Source organism: Suhomyces tanzawaensis, assembly GCF_001661415.1.
Source record: "Suhomyces tanzawaensis NRRL Y-17324 unplaced genomic scaffold CANTAscaffold_3, whole genome shotgun sequence".
Classification (NCBI taxonomy): Eukaryota; Fungi; Ascomycota; class Pichiomycetes; order Serinales; family Debaryomycetaceae; genus Suhomyces; species Suhomyces tanzawaensis.
Window position 1 is genome coordinate 1,694,902 of NW_017963638.1, and position 13,479 is coordinate 1,708,380.

Genomic DNA, 13,479 nt, shown 5'->3' on the forward strand with positions numbered 1-13,479 from the left:
GTGTAATGACTGTGAAGTATGATTTTGTACATATCCGTCTACATTATTAATTGGCAATTCATCTAATGAGATGCTTTCGCTGAGCACACAACCGATGAAATGTTATATGGATACATCCTCTTAGTTCATTTTTTGACTTCTAATCTCTATAAAGTTATTCTATGTTCAAGTCTTCTCCACTCATATGTTCCACGGTGGTAATATTCAACAACCGGGCAAATTCTTTGGCATACTGGTCCGCAGCTTCCTTGACACTGACGTCTTGGTTGGTCAATTCTTTAATGGAAGTAGCGCGAGCTTCAGGCAATCCACACATCTCAAACGCATTTAAGTACTTGAGGTCGGGGCCAACGTTCAACCCAATACCATAGCTGGTAATTGCTCGTTGTATGTTGCATCCAACCGAGGCAATTTTTTGGTTCTGGTTTGTCCAAACTCCTGGATTTTCGTTGATGAAATTGGGCACCGAGTAATTCTTTTCAAGAAGGTTCTGAACCGATTTCAAGAGCACGGCATCAACGTAGCATCTCACTGTCAAGTCCTGGAATTGCTTGAGATCAAGAATACCGTACGCCACAAGCTGGCCCTGTCCGTGCCAGGTCACCTGGCCACCACGCTCAAGCTGATGGTAGCGACATCCGGAATCCTCGTATTGCTTGATTTTGGCATCCAAATTGGGATCTTGCCTTACTTTCTTGCCTCCGGTGTAAACGTTCTCGAACTCGAAGGTCAACAACGTTGGAAACGGTTTCATGTCGAGGATCTTGTCGAGTAGCGATTCTTCGTACTCGTTTAGTTTCATGCCCTGAGCTGCGATATCTCTCTTCTGTTTTTTGATCTTGCCTTCGAGTTTCTTGAAGTCGAGGTTGGCATTCACCATGGCATTTTGGATCCTTTGCCCCCGTTCGAAAGAGGTGATTCCGGGAAAATGGATATGCCGGAGAGTGTTATAGTTGTCACATAGCGGCGTGAACCGGGTACACGAGCTGACCCCTCTGATAAATGTTTTGGAAGCCATGGGGTCCTATTTGGTACGCTCCAGCTGAAGTATATACGGTCACGCGCCACACAACACGTGATACAATAACAAGATTATCTCCCGTATACGGTTCATCGTAGCCCCGCTATCTTCCACAAGTCATGGTCGAAACCCTCCGTGCTGCTCCTGGAATGTCCAGGCGGCCTACCACCCCCAATATTTTAGCAGGAACGAAGCGCAAGCCAACAACCGCCACCACTACTGCCAATATCACCCGGAGCGGTCCTGAAGGTACACCATGGACTTCTTCCCGAGTCTCAGTGCTGGCACTGAGTTCGTCTACGCTAGAGCCAGTCACTCCCACTCCCAACTCAGTTCCTTCATTCACTCCTCTGTCTCGTTCAAAAGCCCTCAATCTCAAGAAAGCCCTTGAAATAAAGAACAAACCCAGGAAGGCCCTCCGAGACTTGCAAAATATCACCCTGGTCCAAGAAGAGCATGCAATTGAGACAACCGAAGCGTTCAAGTTGTTGTACAGACTATTCGTTCCAAACAAGTACTTGATAAAAAACAATCGAGTATCGACTAAACATCTTTTGAACCATCTCCCCTCCATAATTCCCACGTCTTCCACACAAGACGCTAATACCTACATCGATTTAAACTTTCAAATTCATCTTTTCCTCAGTACAATTATGGTGCAATTTGTCAATTCGTGGTACTTGACCAAACTCAACACAGACAACTTGGAGTTCGTTCTGTTAGTTTATCAATTGATTTGCGACATCATCAAAGATTTGAGTAACCGAATCAATGTGCTCTTGAAGAGTGATAAGAGTATTACTGATGCCATTGATCAAATAAGTGAGATTTTGAATGTGCATTTATCTGAACTAGTTTGTGAGAATCCTTATGACGAGTACGACATCAAGATTCTCAATGACCACTACGATACCATATATCTGAGAAATTCTTTGAAAAATCATACTCGAGATTTGCAGAAACCTCTCATGGCCTATTTGACGCAAAGACATCTTATTTTTGACTCGGAAATAGCTCCTGATGTCATCGAATCCCAATTTGTGGATCCAGAATCATCCAGCGATTCAATTTTTGCTAACGACACCCTTGACCAGATTGAAAGAGAGAAATTGGAACAAGAGGGTGAAAAGCCCATTCTGGACACCAACAGAGTAGTCTACTTCAGAATTATAGTTAGAAAAATATTGGGAAGCATATTCGATTCCGGATCTGAAGCATACAGTATCACCCCTTTAAACTCAAAGATATCTACCGATTTGATTGTCTTGCTTCTTGGAGATCTTGTGTTGAACAAAATATTTATGAAACTAGCTTCACCAGATTTCATCTTGAAGACGGTCATTAATTCCACCGTCGATGCAATTGATGAGGTGTTGGAAAGCAAGATCAATACCCCAAAGGAAGCGAAACCTCAACCCTTGAAGCATAGAATTCAGTCTGCAATTAGCAAGGCGTATTTGAGTATAAGCCATCTTGTGGTGAACATATCTAGTGCTAATTTCGTGCCTTACATGGTAGGGTCTTCGACAGAAGACACCACAGCCACAGAACCACGTTTAAGTTTCCTCGAGAATTCGGTATTCAAGCTTGTGGATACGTTGACAAACTTCTCTAAAAGAAAACCTTTGTGCACAAGTGTGCTTAAGTTTCTTAAGGATTACATCTTTGTTCATCCTGTACTCGCATCCAAAGTCGATAACGCTTTTCTGAAATTCGTTTCCAGTAGGGTATTGAAGTCTAAACCGTTGAGTGAAGAATTTCTTTGTGGAATCGTGGCCAAGCTCAGGATTGATTTGTTCGAAAATGACAAAATAGAGAACATCGAGCAGTCGGAGATCACTATAGATGTATTGGTGGAGAAAATATTTGCGATTATTGACAAGATGCCTAAAGTGTTACCATCTGTTTTTGTTCATACTAATTTATTCCGATATCACAACGAGGACGACAAAGATTTGAGGGCATCGATAAGGAAGATACTTGTGATATTTAACTACAGCGAACCTGGCTCCAACAAGTTGAATGATTCATGTGAATTGAACAAGCTCTTGGTGATTAATTTGTTAGATTGCATTATAGGAAACTTGTACCCTGAAATATAGCCTGAAAGGAGCCTTCAAGTTTGCGTATAAATTTTGCGTATATATCAACAGTCCGGTATAATGTATCAGTTCATTTATATTCAATAAAGCGCAATGGTGTATGAAGTGAATCTTAGCATGAAGGGTGACGGATCGAAGTTTGTGCCCAGATTTTCATAGTGTATGTCTACTCGATTCTATTTATACTAAGTAAGAAGAGTATTGCTAAGCCGAGTATTTACAACCGTTCATCATCGCACATCTTAGTCTGGATGTTCACCCAATGGGTGCAAACTATCACTGGTTGCTCATGTTGCAGATCACGTGCACCAGTGGTACGATAATTTTTCAGGAATTCACAACTCGAAACCATACAACCATGTACCGTTTAAGCAAACTCAGCCATGCGGTAAGCTCATCAGCACCCCACGCCTCACAGCAGCGGACGTTCTTCTTAGCTGCCACTGCTTCAATTTTGGGGTCAATGATATTCAGCGAGAACAACACCCTAGCAACCAAAATGGAGAAGGGCCAGCTCCATTACAAGGATCCCAACGCCATATTCAACAAGTTGACGAGTGAAGACAACTTATACTTCAAGAGAGGCAAGCCTCAATATCCTGGACACGTTCCTCTTTTCCTCCACGAGAAGATCTTGATGGTGTTGGGGTCATCGATCGGATCATACTTCCATCCCGAGAGAAACGAGTTCATTGTTGGACTCGGTGAATCCACAGCCATCAGCCCAGTGTTGAGGAGTTTACAGACACAAATGTTGAGTGATCCCGTGGGACGTCAATTGTTAAGAGAGAGACCAAGAATAACCTCCACCTCTCTTAATTTGGAGTATCTCAGACTGTTACCGGAAAACTCGATTGGTAACACCTACATCAAATGGTTGGATAGGGAAGGCGTTAGTCCCGACACGAGGGTACCTGTCAGGTTCATTGAAGACGAGGAGTTGGCATACATTTACCAGAGATACAGAGAGTGCCACGACTTTTACCACGCAGTCACAGGGTTACCCATCATCATCGAAGGCGAGATTGCAGTGAAGGTGTTTGAGTTCATGAACATCGGCATTCCCATGAGTGGGTTGGGGGCATTGTTTGCACCATTGCGGTTGAAGAGAAGCCAAAAGGAACGATTATACAACATATACTATCCATGGGCATTTAGGAGCGGGCTCAATTCCAAGCCGTTGATCAACGTGTACTGGGAGAACATTTTGACCAAGGATGTCAATGAGTTCCGGGCGGAAATGGGAATCGAGCAGCCTCCCGACTTGCGGAACTTGAGAAAGGAGTACTTTGAAAAGTTGAAGAAGGCCAAGAAGGTGTAGAGGGAATATGAGGACTCATGGATAATGAATAGATACGTCAATCTTGTGTAGTAGGAATGTGAGGACTCATGATGAGATACATCAATCTCGTGTAGTAAGGATATCCCCGAGGACCCATGGATAATGAATAGATGCCAATATGTTTAGTCTTGTGTAGTAAGGATATCTCCTGGCCAGGTAAGGGTAATGAATAGATGCCAGTATGTCAACCTTGTGGATATGCATGTGCGCGTTACCCCAGATTTCTCGGTGACCAACCAGGATGGTGTCACCAATGAGCCTCGTTGCTCACGGGAGCAAGAGGTGCCAGGTGTGGCTAGTCATTGCTGACTACCAGAAAGGCGCAAATGTACGGCATGGGACTGTTTTCGCGGTGTTGGTCCGCCTCGGCCAGTCGCAACTTCGCTTCGCCTCTTCATAGTTGCTCGCACCTTTGTGCTATGATCAGCCGCAGCATCATCAGTATGTCAAACAGGTGAATTCACGCCAAACACACACCACCATGTCCCAACTAGTCTACCAATACTTCCTCAAGAAAGTGAGTAGCCCACTAGGAGTCAGTTGCTTCGGCCAGTACTAACCTCAGACCAAACTCGACCATGTGGTGAACATGGGGCCCGACGAGGATCCTTACTTCGAGGAGATTCCAGCAGACGAGCTCCACTTCTACCAAAGACAGGGTGCCAAGAGAAAGAGAAGACTTCCCAACTTCATCTCCCATCACGATTTGAAGGTGTTAGATTCTGTCAAGCGTAAGGCGTACCGGCTTGACTTGCAGCTCAGTCTATGCGGACTCCGCCTAGGATGGGCGGGGGTCATTGGGTTGATACCCTGGATAGGCGACTGCATAGCCTTGATGCTTGCATTGCAGGTGTTGAAGAAGGCTAGGGAGGTCGAGGGCGGGCTTCCCGGCAGTTTGGAGCTGAGAATGATGGCAAACATCATGTTTGACTTTGGCATTGGCTTGATTCCGTTTGTGGGGGACTTCATCAATATCCTATACAAGTGCAACTCGCGGAACTTCATCTTGTTGGAGGCACATTTGATCAAGAAACACCAGAAGAACAATCCGCCTGGCAGTGCTGCGCTAGCGGGAGCTCCGAAGCCGGCAGCCAAGGTCGTTGTCCCGCAGAGCCAGCCAGGATCCAAGAACCACTTGGTGTGAGCTGGCTAGGCCTCCAACTGGAGGAAACCCTGTTCCAAATGGTCCAAACGCAGCTTGAAGTCGTCTATGAACAAGTTCAACTGGTCCAACTTCAAAAAGTCACTTTCTATAGCTTTACAGGACTCTATCAACATGTTTACCGTTTCAAACTCGTGATCCAAGCGGAGCTGGTCTTGTAGGTATTCTGCTTTAATGCGTCTCTCTTTCTCAGAGATGGCAGTGTAGGTGTCCTCAGCCAACGACGAGAGGTGGTCTCGGATCTTGTAGAGGAGGTAATCGTAGCTGAGGGCCAACTGGCGGATTTCAAGCGGGTCAGGGTCAGAGGTGGAGTCGGAAGGGCCATCGTTGGTCTCTGAGGGGGCGCTTCTCGGCTCCGAAGGAGGGTCATTGAGCTCCGTAGGAGTGTCAGTATTGAACTGGGAAGTGTTCCTCTCTGACATGCCATTGACGCCATTCACAGGTTCAGAGTCCTCGTTGAACCCACTGGTTTCACTGGAGCCATTGGACCCGTTGAACCCGCTGGCACCACCAGTACCTATTTCACTGCCAGTACTGCCATTGTTGCTGGGGCTGTAGCTGCCTGATTCTTCCATGGTGGTATGGTATTGCTGCCTGATCTCCGCACTCAAATCTACCTCAGCCTGGGTGTAGTGCAGGCACTATAATCTACAGACAGGACTCTAAGCCTACTGGAGAACGTACGGAACCACCCAGCGGGAATGTACCCACCAGCTCTCCCTAGCGCCTGTTCTGCCTACGAGTGGCCTCGCTAGGACCGCCAAGCCAGTGGTGCTGGCAGCCATTTCTGCTACTGGCGCTCACCCCAAAACCTCACCGAAAAAAGGGAGCACCAACCACTAAACGACGCCACTACTCCCAGCGTCGGTACCATCAATCAAGATGTCGTCCGGGTCCTATTCACTCTCGAAGATCAATCCGAAGTTGTTGAGACGGATCTGTAAGTATAAGCCCAGCCAATGGACGGAGGTGCCACAACAGGCAGGTGCCACGGGGTCGCTAGCACCATTTATCAGAAACCATTCAGCACCACTTCGTGGGACCATTTAAACCAGGCCTGTTGTCCAGCACTGCTGTCATTGTCGGCACCACCGTCACCGTCCAACCAACACTAACCTCCAGACCGTGCCTGTCGTCCTACGCTCAACGAACCCAACCTTGCGTTGAACCTAGAGATCTGCGACTACATCAACGCCAAGCAAGGCTCCACCCACAGAGATGCCGCCATCGCCGTGGCAAAGCTCATCAGTCAGAGAGACCCCCAGACCTCCGAGCTCGCCATCTCGTTGTTGGACAACCTTGTCAAGAACTGCGGGTACCCGTTCCACTTGCAGATATCCAGGAAAGAGTTCTTGAACGAGCTCGTCAAGAGGTTCCCTGAGAGACCCCCCATGAGGTACACCCGGGTCCAGAGATTGGTGTTGGCCCAGATCGAGGAGTGGTACCAGACCATTTGTCGTACCTCCAAGTATAAGGACGATTTTGGGTACATAAAAGATATGCATAGATTGTTGTCCAACAAGGGCTACGTGTTCCCCGAAGTCAAGTTGGAAGATGCCGCCGTGTTGAACCCCTCGGACAACTTGAAGACCTTGGAGGACATCCAGAAAGAAGAGTCGTTGGTCCGCAGTGCCAAGCTCCAGGAGTTGATTAGAAGAGGCAGACCTCAAGACTTACAAGAGGCCAACAAGTTGATGAAAATTATGGCTGGTTTCAAGGACGACCACATCGTCGAGAGCAAAAAGCAGGTCAGTGATGACATCGCCAGATTGAAGAGAAAAGTGGAGATCTTGGCCGAAATGTTGAACAACGTCGAAGGTGGGGGCACGAGCATCCAAGACAATGAGGCCATTGGCGAACTCTACGCTTCGGTGAAGAGCTCTCAGCCAATTATCACCAAGATCATCGAAGAAGGCCATGACAACGAGGACGAAGTCAATGACCTTTTGGCATTGAACGATAATGTCAATTCTGTCGTGAGTAAGTTCCAATTCTTGAAGAATGGCCAGGTCGAGGAAGCTTCCAAGATTAACGTTCAAGGTGCAAGTGGCTCTGCAAATAATGACTTGAATCTTATTGATTTTGACGATGATATGCCAATCAGCAATGACAAGAGAGACGACCAAGGCTACAATGATTTGTTGAGTGACTTAGCCAACATATCCTTTGGCGATAACAACGGTGCAGTTGCATCAGCAAATGGTAGCAAGGTCAACCCTCTTGACTTGTATGGAGCAGGGGGATCTATTGCCTTGGGTGGAAATTCGCTGGCTTCTTCAGGAACCCCTTTGCAACAGCCCAAACCATCCACTTCTAATGATCTTGATCTTTTGGCCGATTTCAATTCTCCTTCACCTCAATTACAGTCCAACACCAACCAAGCTAACAATTCATTAGATCCATTTGGTTTCAACTTTCCCTCCTCAACCCCATCTCAGGTGCAGTCTCCCTCAGGACAGTCTCCTTCCGGACAATACAAATCGACGACTTTAATCAACCAATCTGCCTCTCTTAAGGTTGAAATTGGTATCTTGCCATCATCCACCAATCAATTATTCCAAGGTAAGATTTTGCTTAGCAACGCCCAATCAACCATCCTCAACCAGTTGAAGTTTTTGCTCGCTGTTCCAAAATCCTGTAAGTTGAACTTGAAACCTCAGTCGGGCGATGTTCTCTATGGCTTCAGCAATCAAGGTATTAGTCAAGAATTTTCTATTGAAAACTCTTTGGACAAGCCTTTGAAGGTTAAGTGGAAGGTGGAGTATGTTTCCGGAGGCTCCCACAATGAAGAGACCGGAGTGAGTAACTTAAGTTAGATAATAAATGTTTGTTAATGGAGTAAATAGAACTAAATACGTAAAAAGCCAGCCAGCACAGCTAGCGAAGAGAAAGTAGCCCAAGCCGACAACTTAAGAGTTGAATGGGTAATATGAATGTTGGATTAAAAAAAAGCCAGAAGGAGGAAATACAAGCCTAAGGCTTGTCCAAAACATCGTTGATAACGAACAAGAAACCATTGTCGACTTGTTGGACACGTTCCACATTGATCCATTCACCGTTGGCCAAACTGATAGAGAACTTATCACTTATTTTGTCTTGCTTGATGGTAACCACGTCACCTGAATTTAATTTGGCGACCACGGAGTGGGCACTTTCGTCAATATCCAAGTTCTGTTCGAAGTTCAACACAACATGGTGATTAACAAACAGTTCTAGGTTCTGCTTAACGGCGACATCCTCGTTATCGGCGCTGTCCAAGGAGATTGGGAACTCCCATGGCTTCAAACCGTTCAACTTTGAGTCTATGGCCTCGTCACTTGGAGCGATCACAAGCATTGTTTCGTTGGTCAACTCAGTTTTATGTGAAATCTCTTCGTAATCTCTAACATATCCAGCAAAGATGGAAACCAGTTTGACTTGTGGCAAGATAGATTCGAGTAAGTTGGCGTGGCAGTCCTTTGAGTCAACAGTAAAGTAAATCTGGGCAAGATTATCCTTGTTGGAAGAGCCATGAGCTTGCTTGAACGCAGTTATGTCAAAAGACTTCTTTTCAGCTCTTTTAGAGATCCCAGTGACCTCAAAACTGCCGATGTTCTTCGCATCTCTGGTCTCCTTTTCAGAAGCAAGGTCTTGTTGGAACTTGCTCAAGTCTGCAATGTTCTTTGCGTCCCTTTTGGCCTTTTTGGATTCAAGATCGTGTTTCCACTGTTCCAAATCAATGACATATTTAGCATCTCTCTTACCCTTTTGAGATTCAAGATCGTGCTTCAACTGCTCCAAATCAACGATGTACTTTGCATCTCTCTTACCCTTTTGAGACTCAAGATCGTGCTTCAACTGTTCCAAATCGACGATATACTTCGCATCTCTCTTGTCCTTTTGAGCCTCAAGGTCCTGTCTCAACTGCTCCAAGTCAACGATGTACTTAGCATCTCTCTTGTCCTTCTGAGCTTCAAGGTCCTGTCTCAACTGTTCCAAATCAACGATATATTTAGCATCCCTTTTACCATTTTGGGATTCAAGGTCTTGCTTCAACTGTTCCAAATCAAAGATATACTTGGCTTCTCTAGTCTCCTTTTCAGAGGCAAGGTCTTCTTTGAACTGGCTCAAGTCTGCAATGTTCTTTGGTTCCCTCTTTTCGAAATCCATTCTTTTTTCGTTAGGAGAGTCCTCGTACTGGTCGAAGTTGACCACGTTCTTAGCAGCAACCACCGAGGCTACTGCAGTAAGGGATAATACAAGCTTCAAATTCATTGTGGTGGTCATCAATTTGCGTGTACCAAATTAAATGAGGGCTCACTACCAGAGAGGTCGTGCATCGGACTACAATACAATTCACTGATCCTGCGACAGGCCGGAATGTGTACTGTATGGATGTATAGGCTATACAGACTATATGGACGATGGTAGCTTGTACTGGATGCTGCGTTGGATAGCTGAGCAGTACACAGCTGCGGGAGCGGCGTTATTGCTGTGAGACGAAGGTGATGCTTCGTTCGTGTTCCTCTTCGCAGGGTTAACTCCGCCACTTTTGTGTCTGCCGATCAGGACAACTGGGCATGGAGCTGCTTGAATGGTTTCAGGACCCCAGGCTATTGTAAAACCTAGCTCTCAAGTGTGTGCAGTTTCGAGACATCTTGGAGGCATTCTCGGTCATTAACAGAACCTTAACTCAAGGAAACCCTTTTTAGTGACAATGGTAGTTGTGCAATGGGTCCCCACTGTAAACTTCCACGCTTTGATAATTAATACTCATGGAGGGGGCAATGAAGGGGTCACACTCAAGCGGTCTTGGAGCCGGAGGCGCGACAAACTGTACTTCAAACGTTCTTTCTTATTCTTCAAGAACTTGAGCCGTGTCAACTTGGCTTCATCCAACGGCCCCAGCTTGCGGAGCCGTGAAAAGGGCAAATCCACTGCCTCTCGCTTGCTGCCTTGCAATCTGACTGCTTGTAAATCGTGGCGGTTTTGTAGGTTGATCTTGCGACGACTCATTTTTTGCAACTCTCGGTCTATTCTCTCAAGCATGGTAGAAATCTGCGGCTCTACACTTTCCTTGAACGTCTGCTTGGCGTTCTCCAAGTCGGTTTCGGGAACCAACCCAAACACCCTGCGTGTCATCAACACCTTCTGGACTCGAGGAATATCGTGGGTGGTGGCGTCTAGCGCCTTTATGGAGTCCTCCACGAGCGCTACCGACTCGCGGAGCGACATGATACAATTCTGGAGACTTGCCATCGCTTGCTGAATGTGCAGCAGTGCCGGTGATCGTGATATGGAGGGGGGCTAGGGTGGGAAGACGTCTGGCAAATGTGTTGTTTAGTTGTTTGGCGGGTGTTTTGGTGTTTGGGTGTTTGGTGATGTGCGAACACATCACGTGCCTCACTGATCAAATGTTGTCGTGATACGCAATTACGGAGACTCTTTCACCCTACAACTTTCTAGATAGAGCGTGGATTCCCCTAGTCAGCTGTGTTCATCCAATCATCGACGTCCACAGCGTCCAAACCATCATCCCGCATTCCGTCCTCTTCTCCAATGATAGAGATCGGGAGAGACCAGCTGGTCCAGCCGTTTCCCTCGGCGCCAGACGGGTCCAAAACAGAGCCCACAAGGCTCCAGGCGCCTGAAAAGTTGGGTGAAGCAAGCTTTGGAGCACAACCGGACTCGGAACTCCAAAATTCCAGCACAAACGGTCAAAGCACCCAAGTTCCAGTGCCAGCACCTGTTTCCAATGGACCAGCGGCTGTCTACGGTCGAAAAAGATCGAACTCCCAGTCCCAAGTGATCCTACAGCCCAAAGCCCAACCCATGGCTTCCACTGCCACATCTTCTGCATCAACCTCATCATCATTGGCCCGCCAAAGGGCTAGCGAGAACCCTCGCAAAAGGGCCCAGGTCCAGTACTATGTGACCTTGACTCCTCTCAACGATACCTTCATCAAGAAACACTTGCCAGTGGCCACCTTTCCCGATACCACCAAGCTTGGAAGACCCACAGGCACGAAGCACAAGCCGGATGTCACCAACGGCTACTTTGACTCTAGGGTTTTGAGTCGTAATCATGCCCAGATTTACATCGATTCAAAGACCGGCAAGTTGATGCTCCAGGATTTGGGATCTTCCAACGGTACATACTTGAACGATGTCAGGCTATCGAATGATCCGGTGGAGGTAAAGGTCAGTGACACCGTTTGTTTAGGTTTCAACGTCCAAGCAGAATCCACTCACAAGCAAATCAGCTTCAAGATCGAGAACATCAACGTCATTGGAAACGGGGTATCTAAAAGTGATTCCGGAATAGTTTTCAATAAACACCAGGGATTGGATTCATCCGAATTCAAGCACTTGAGCTTCATCGAAGATATCTACACTCAGTTGACAGAAAAGAAGACCAAGCCAGTGGTCGAATCAGAGCTTTTCTCGAAGCTAGTTGATGAAACAGAAACTCAGAAGATTAAGCAATATCCAATGTCATTTGAAAATGCGTTATTCGGAGATATCAATCCCCAAGTAGAAGATAACTTGTTGGGGTTCTATTCATCTATAAACTCTGGAATTTATAATAATTCGCAACTTACTAATACGGGTACTCTAGAAAGAACAATTAATGTCTTAATTATGAATCTTACCAAAGCAAAGCAGCAAAACCAATCATTGACCACATTGAGTAACTTCTTCACAAATTATCAAAGTAAGTTGAAACAGCTCAATACGAAGCACCTAGATGTCGAATTCAAGAAGCATTTGTTTGATATCCAAACAGACATAAAGAGACAGAAGCTCTCCAATCAAAAGTTAAAGGAAAGAATCAAATCAACCGAAGAAATAAACCTTTCCACCGTGGAAAGGTTGACCTCTCGAATTAAAACACTCGAATCAGAGAAAGAGAAGGTCAAAGTTTTGATGGCCCGAATGGTTGAAAATGAAAGGAAACGGAGTGTCGAGGATGCTGCTCGGGTTGAGAAGGAGAAGGAAAAGGAATTAGCAAAGGGCGAACAAGAATCTTCACCAGAGGCAATTGATGTAATCCATACAGATATTCCGATATCATTAGCCTCCGCAACAGAATCGGCCTCTTCATCGTCTCCATCAGAGAACGTTACGCATGGCTTCGATTTGTCCAGTATAGCTGGAGAGAACAAGGATGTTGGCGGATTACGTGAGGAGCACAAGATGATGGATAAGAACGAAGTGAAGAAAAGTGTTACTACTACGCAAGACACGGTTGTGGATGTGCTTGGACTATTCAGCGAGCTGAGCACCGGTGTGGTCAAGAAGAAGTTTCTACTTGACAATAAGGAGCTTTTGAAAGACATACCGCCTACTCTGGGATCAAATGGAGTATCTTCTTCAGTACAAAGCAGCCACTACATTAATGGAAACAATGTTGAATTCACACCTCCTGTTTCTGACGAGGAACCAGCAGACCACAATGAACCACAGCCAGAACCAATCGATCCAGAGCTGTCAGAAAAACAGCCAGAGGTAGAAGACTCTCGCGAAGTTTCCCATTCGGTTGTTGATGATAAATTGAACCAATATTCAGGTCTTGACTCAGTACAGCAGACTTTGTCAGTATCGGAGGAGTTAAATGGTGCCAAGTCGGTAGCATTGATGGTAATGGTGTTCTTTTTGGGATATTACATACAGAAATTGACCTAGCCAACAATGCTAGTAGCCCTTGGTCTTCCAGAATTGACCCATCTTCAAACTTGACCTAGCACTTCTAGCGTCTCATATACACAGGGAAAGAACACTGAGGGGGGGCTAGAAGCATGATAGTTGATCCTATGCATCTCCTGCCCAAGTTGGTCTCTATGTATTAATATGTACTTCTTGAGTCGATAAG

The 13,479-nt window shown here is 46.0% G+C and overlaps 9 protein-coding genes across 9 annotated transcripts; 5 read left to right on the top strand and 4 right to left on the bottom strand.

Annotated features, from left to right (window-relative positions):
• Positions 1 to 154: 154 nt before the first annotated feature.
• CANTADRAFT_89918 (lipoyl(octanoyl) transferase) lies at positions 155 to 1,018 on the bottom strand (the record flags this gene model as incomplete). Its single annotated transcript, XM_020211627.1, has 1 exon — positions 155 to 1,018. One exon carries the CDS (start codon positions 1,016 to 1,018, stop codon positions 155 to 157), a length of 864 nt encoding a protein of 287 aa, XP_020065483.1.
• Positions 1,019 to 1,140: 122 nt separating this feature from the next.
• CANTADRAFT_6001 (uncharacterized protein) lies at positions 1,141 to 3,123 on the top strand (the record flags this gene model as incomplete). The annotated part of the gene is made up of 1 exon (XM_020210801.1): positions 1,141 to 3,123. The coding sequence occupies one exon, from the start codon at positions 1,141 to 1,143 to the stop codon at positions 3,121 to 3,123; it is 1,983 nt and encodes a 660-aa protein (XP_020065484.1).
• A 358-nt stretch (positions 3,124 to 3,481) lies between these two features.
• COQ4 (ubiquinone biosynthesis protein) lies at positions 3,482 to 4,444 on the top strand (the record flags this gene model as incomplete). Its single annotated transcript, XM_020211628.1, has 2 exons — positions 3,482 to 3,511; positions 3,542 to 4,444. 2 exons carry the CDS (start codon positions 3,482 to 3,484, stop codon positions 4,442 to 4,444), a joined length of 933 nt encoding a protein of 310 aa, XP_020065485.1.
• A 251-nt stretch (positions 4,445 to 4,695) lies between these two features.
• Positions 4,696 to 5,677, top strand: CANTADRAFT_233914 (uncharacterized protein). Its single transcript, XM_020206958.1, has 2 exons — positions 4,696 to 4,982; positions 5,031 to 5,677. The coding sequence occupies exons 1-2, from the start codon at positions 4,947 to 4,949 to the stop codon at positions 5,607 to 5,609; spliced, it is 615 nt and encodes a 204-aa protein (XP_020065486.1). The 5' UTR covers positions 4,696 to 4,946; the 3' UTR covers positions 5,610 to 5,677.
• On the bottom strand, positions 5,621 to 5,938 carry CANTADRAFT_34131 (uncharacterized protein; the record flags this gene model as incomplete). The annotated part of the gene is made up of 1 exon (XM_020208574.1): positions 5,621 to 5,938. A coding segment is annotated over one exon (318 nt), but the record flags the coding sequence as incomplete, so codon positions are not given.
• Positions 5,939 to 6,509: 571 nt separating this feature from the next.
• Positions 6,510 to 8,443, top strand: GGA2 (phosphatidylinositol 4-phosphate-binding protein; the record flags this gene model as incomplete). The annotated part of the gene is made up of 2 exons (XM_020209833.1): positions 6,510 to 6,567; positions 6,750 to 8,443. The coding sequence occupies 2 exons, from the start codon at positions 6,510 to 6,512 to the stop codon at positions 8,441 to 8,443; spliced, it is 1,752 nt and encodes a 583-aa protein (XP_020065488.1).
• Positions 8,444 to 8,600: 157 nt separating this feature from the next.
• CANTADRAFT_48554 (uncharacterized protein) lies at positions 8,601 to 9,881 on the bottom strand (the record flags this gene model as incomplete). Its single annotated transcript, XM_020209600.1, has 2 exons — positions 8,601 to 9,170; positions 9,546 to 9,881. 2 exons carry the CDS (start codon positions 9,879 to 9,881, stop codon positions 8,601 to 8,603), a joined length of 906 nt encoding a protein of 301 aa, XP_020065489.1.
• A 498-nt stretch (positions 9,882 to 10,379) lies between these two features.
• Positions 10,380 to 10,865, bottom strand: SPC19 (Spc19p; the record flags this gene model as incomplete). Its single annotated transcript, XM_020209765.1, has 1 exon — positions 10,380 to 10,865. One exon carries the CDS (start codon positions 10,863 to 10,865, stop codon positions 10,380 to 10,382), a length of 486 nt encoding a protein of 161 aa, XP_020065490.1.
• Positions 10,866 to 11,165: 300 nt separating this feature from the next.
• CANTADRAFT_49735 (uncharacterized protein) lies at positions 11,166 to 12,599 on the top strand (the record flags this gene model as incomplete). The annotated part of the gene is made up of 1 exon (XM_020209747.1): positions 11,166 to 12,599. A coding segment is annotated over one exon (1,434 nt), but the record flags the coding sequence as incomplete, so codon positions are not given.
• Between the last annotated feature and the right edge of the window lie 880 nt (positions 12,600 to 13,479).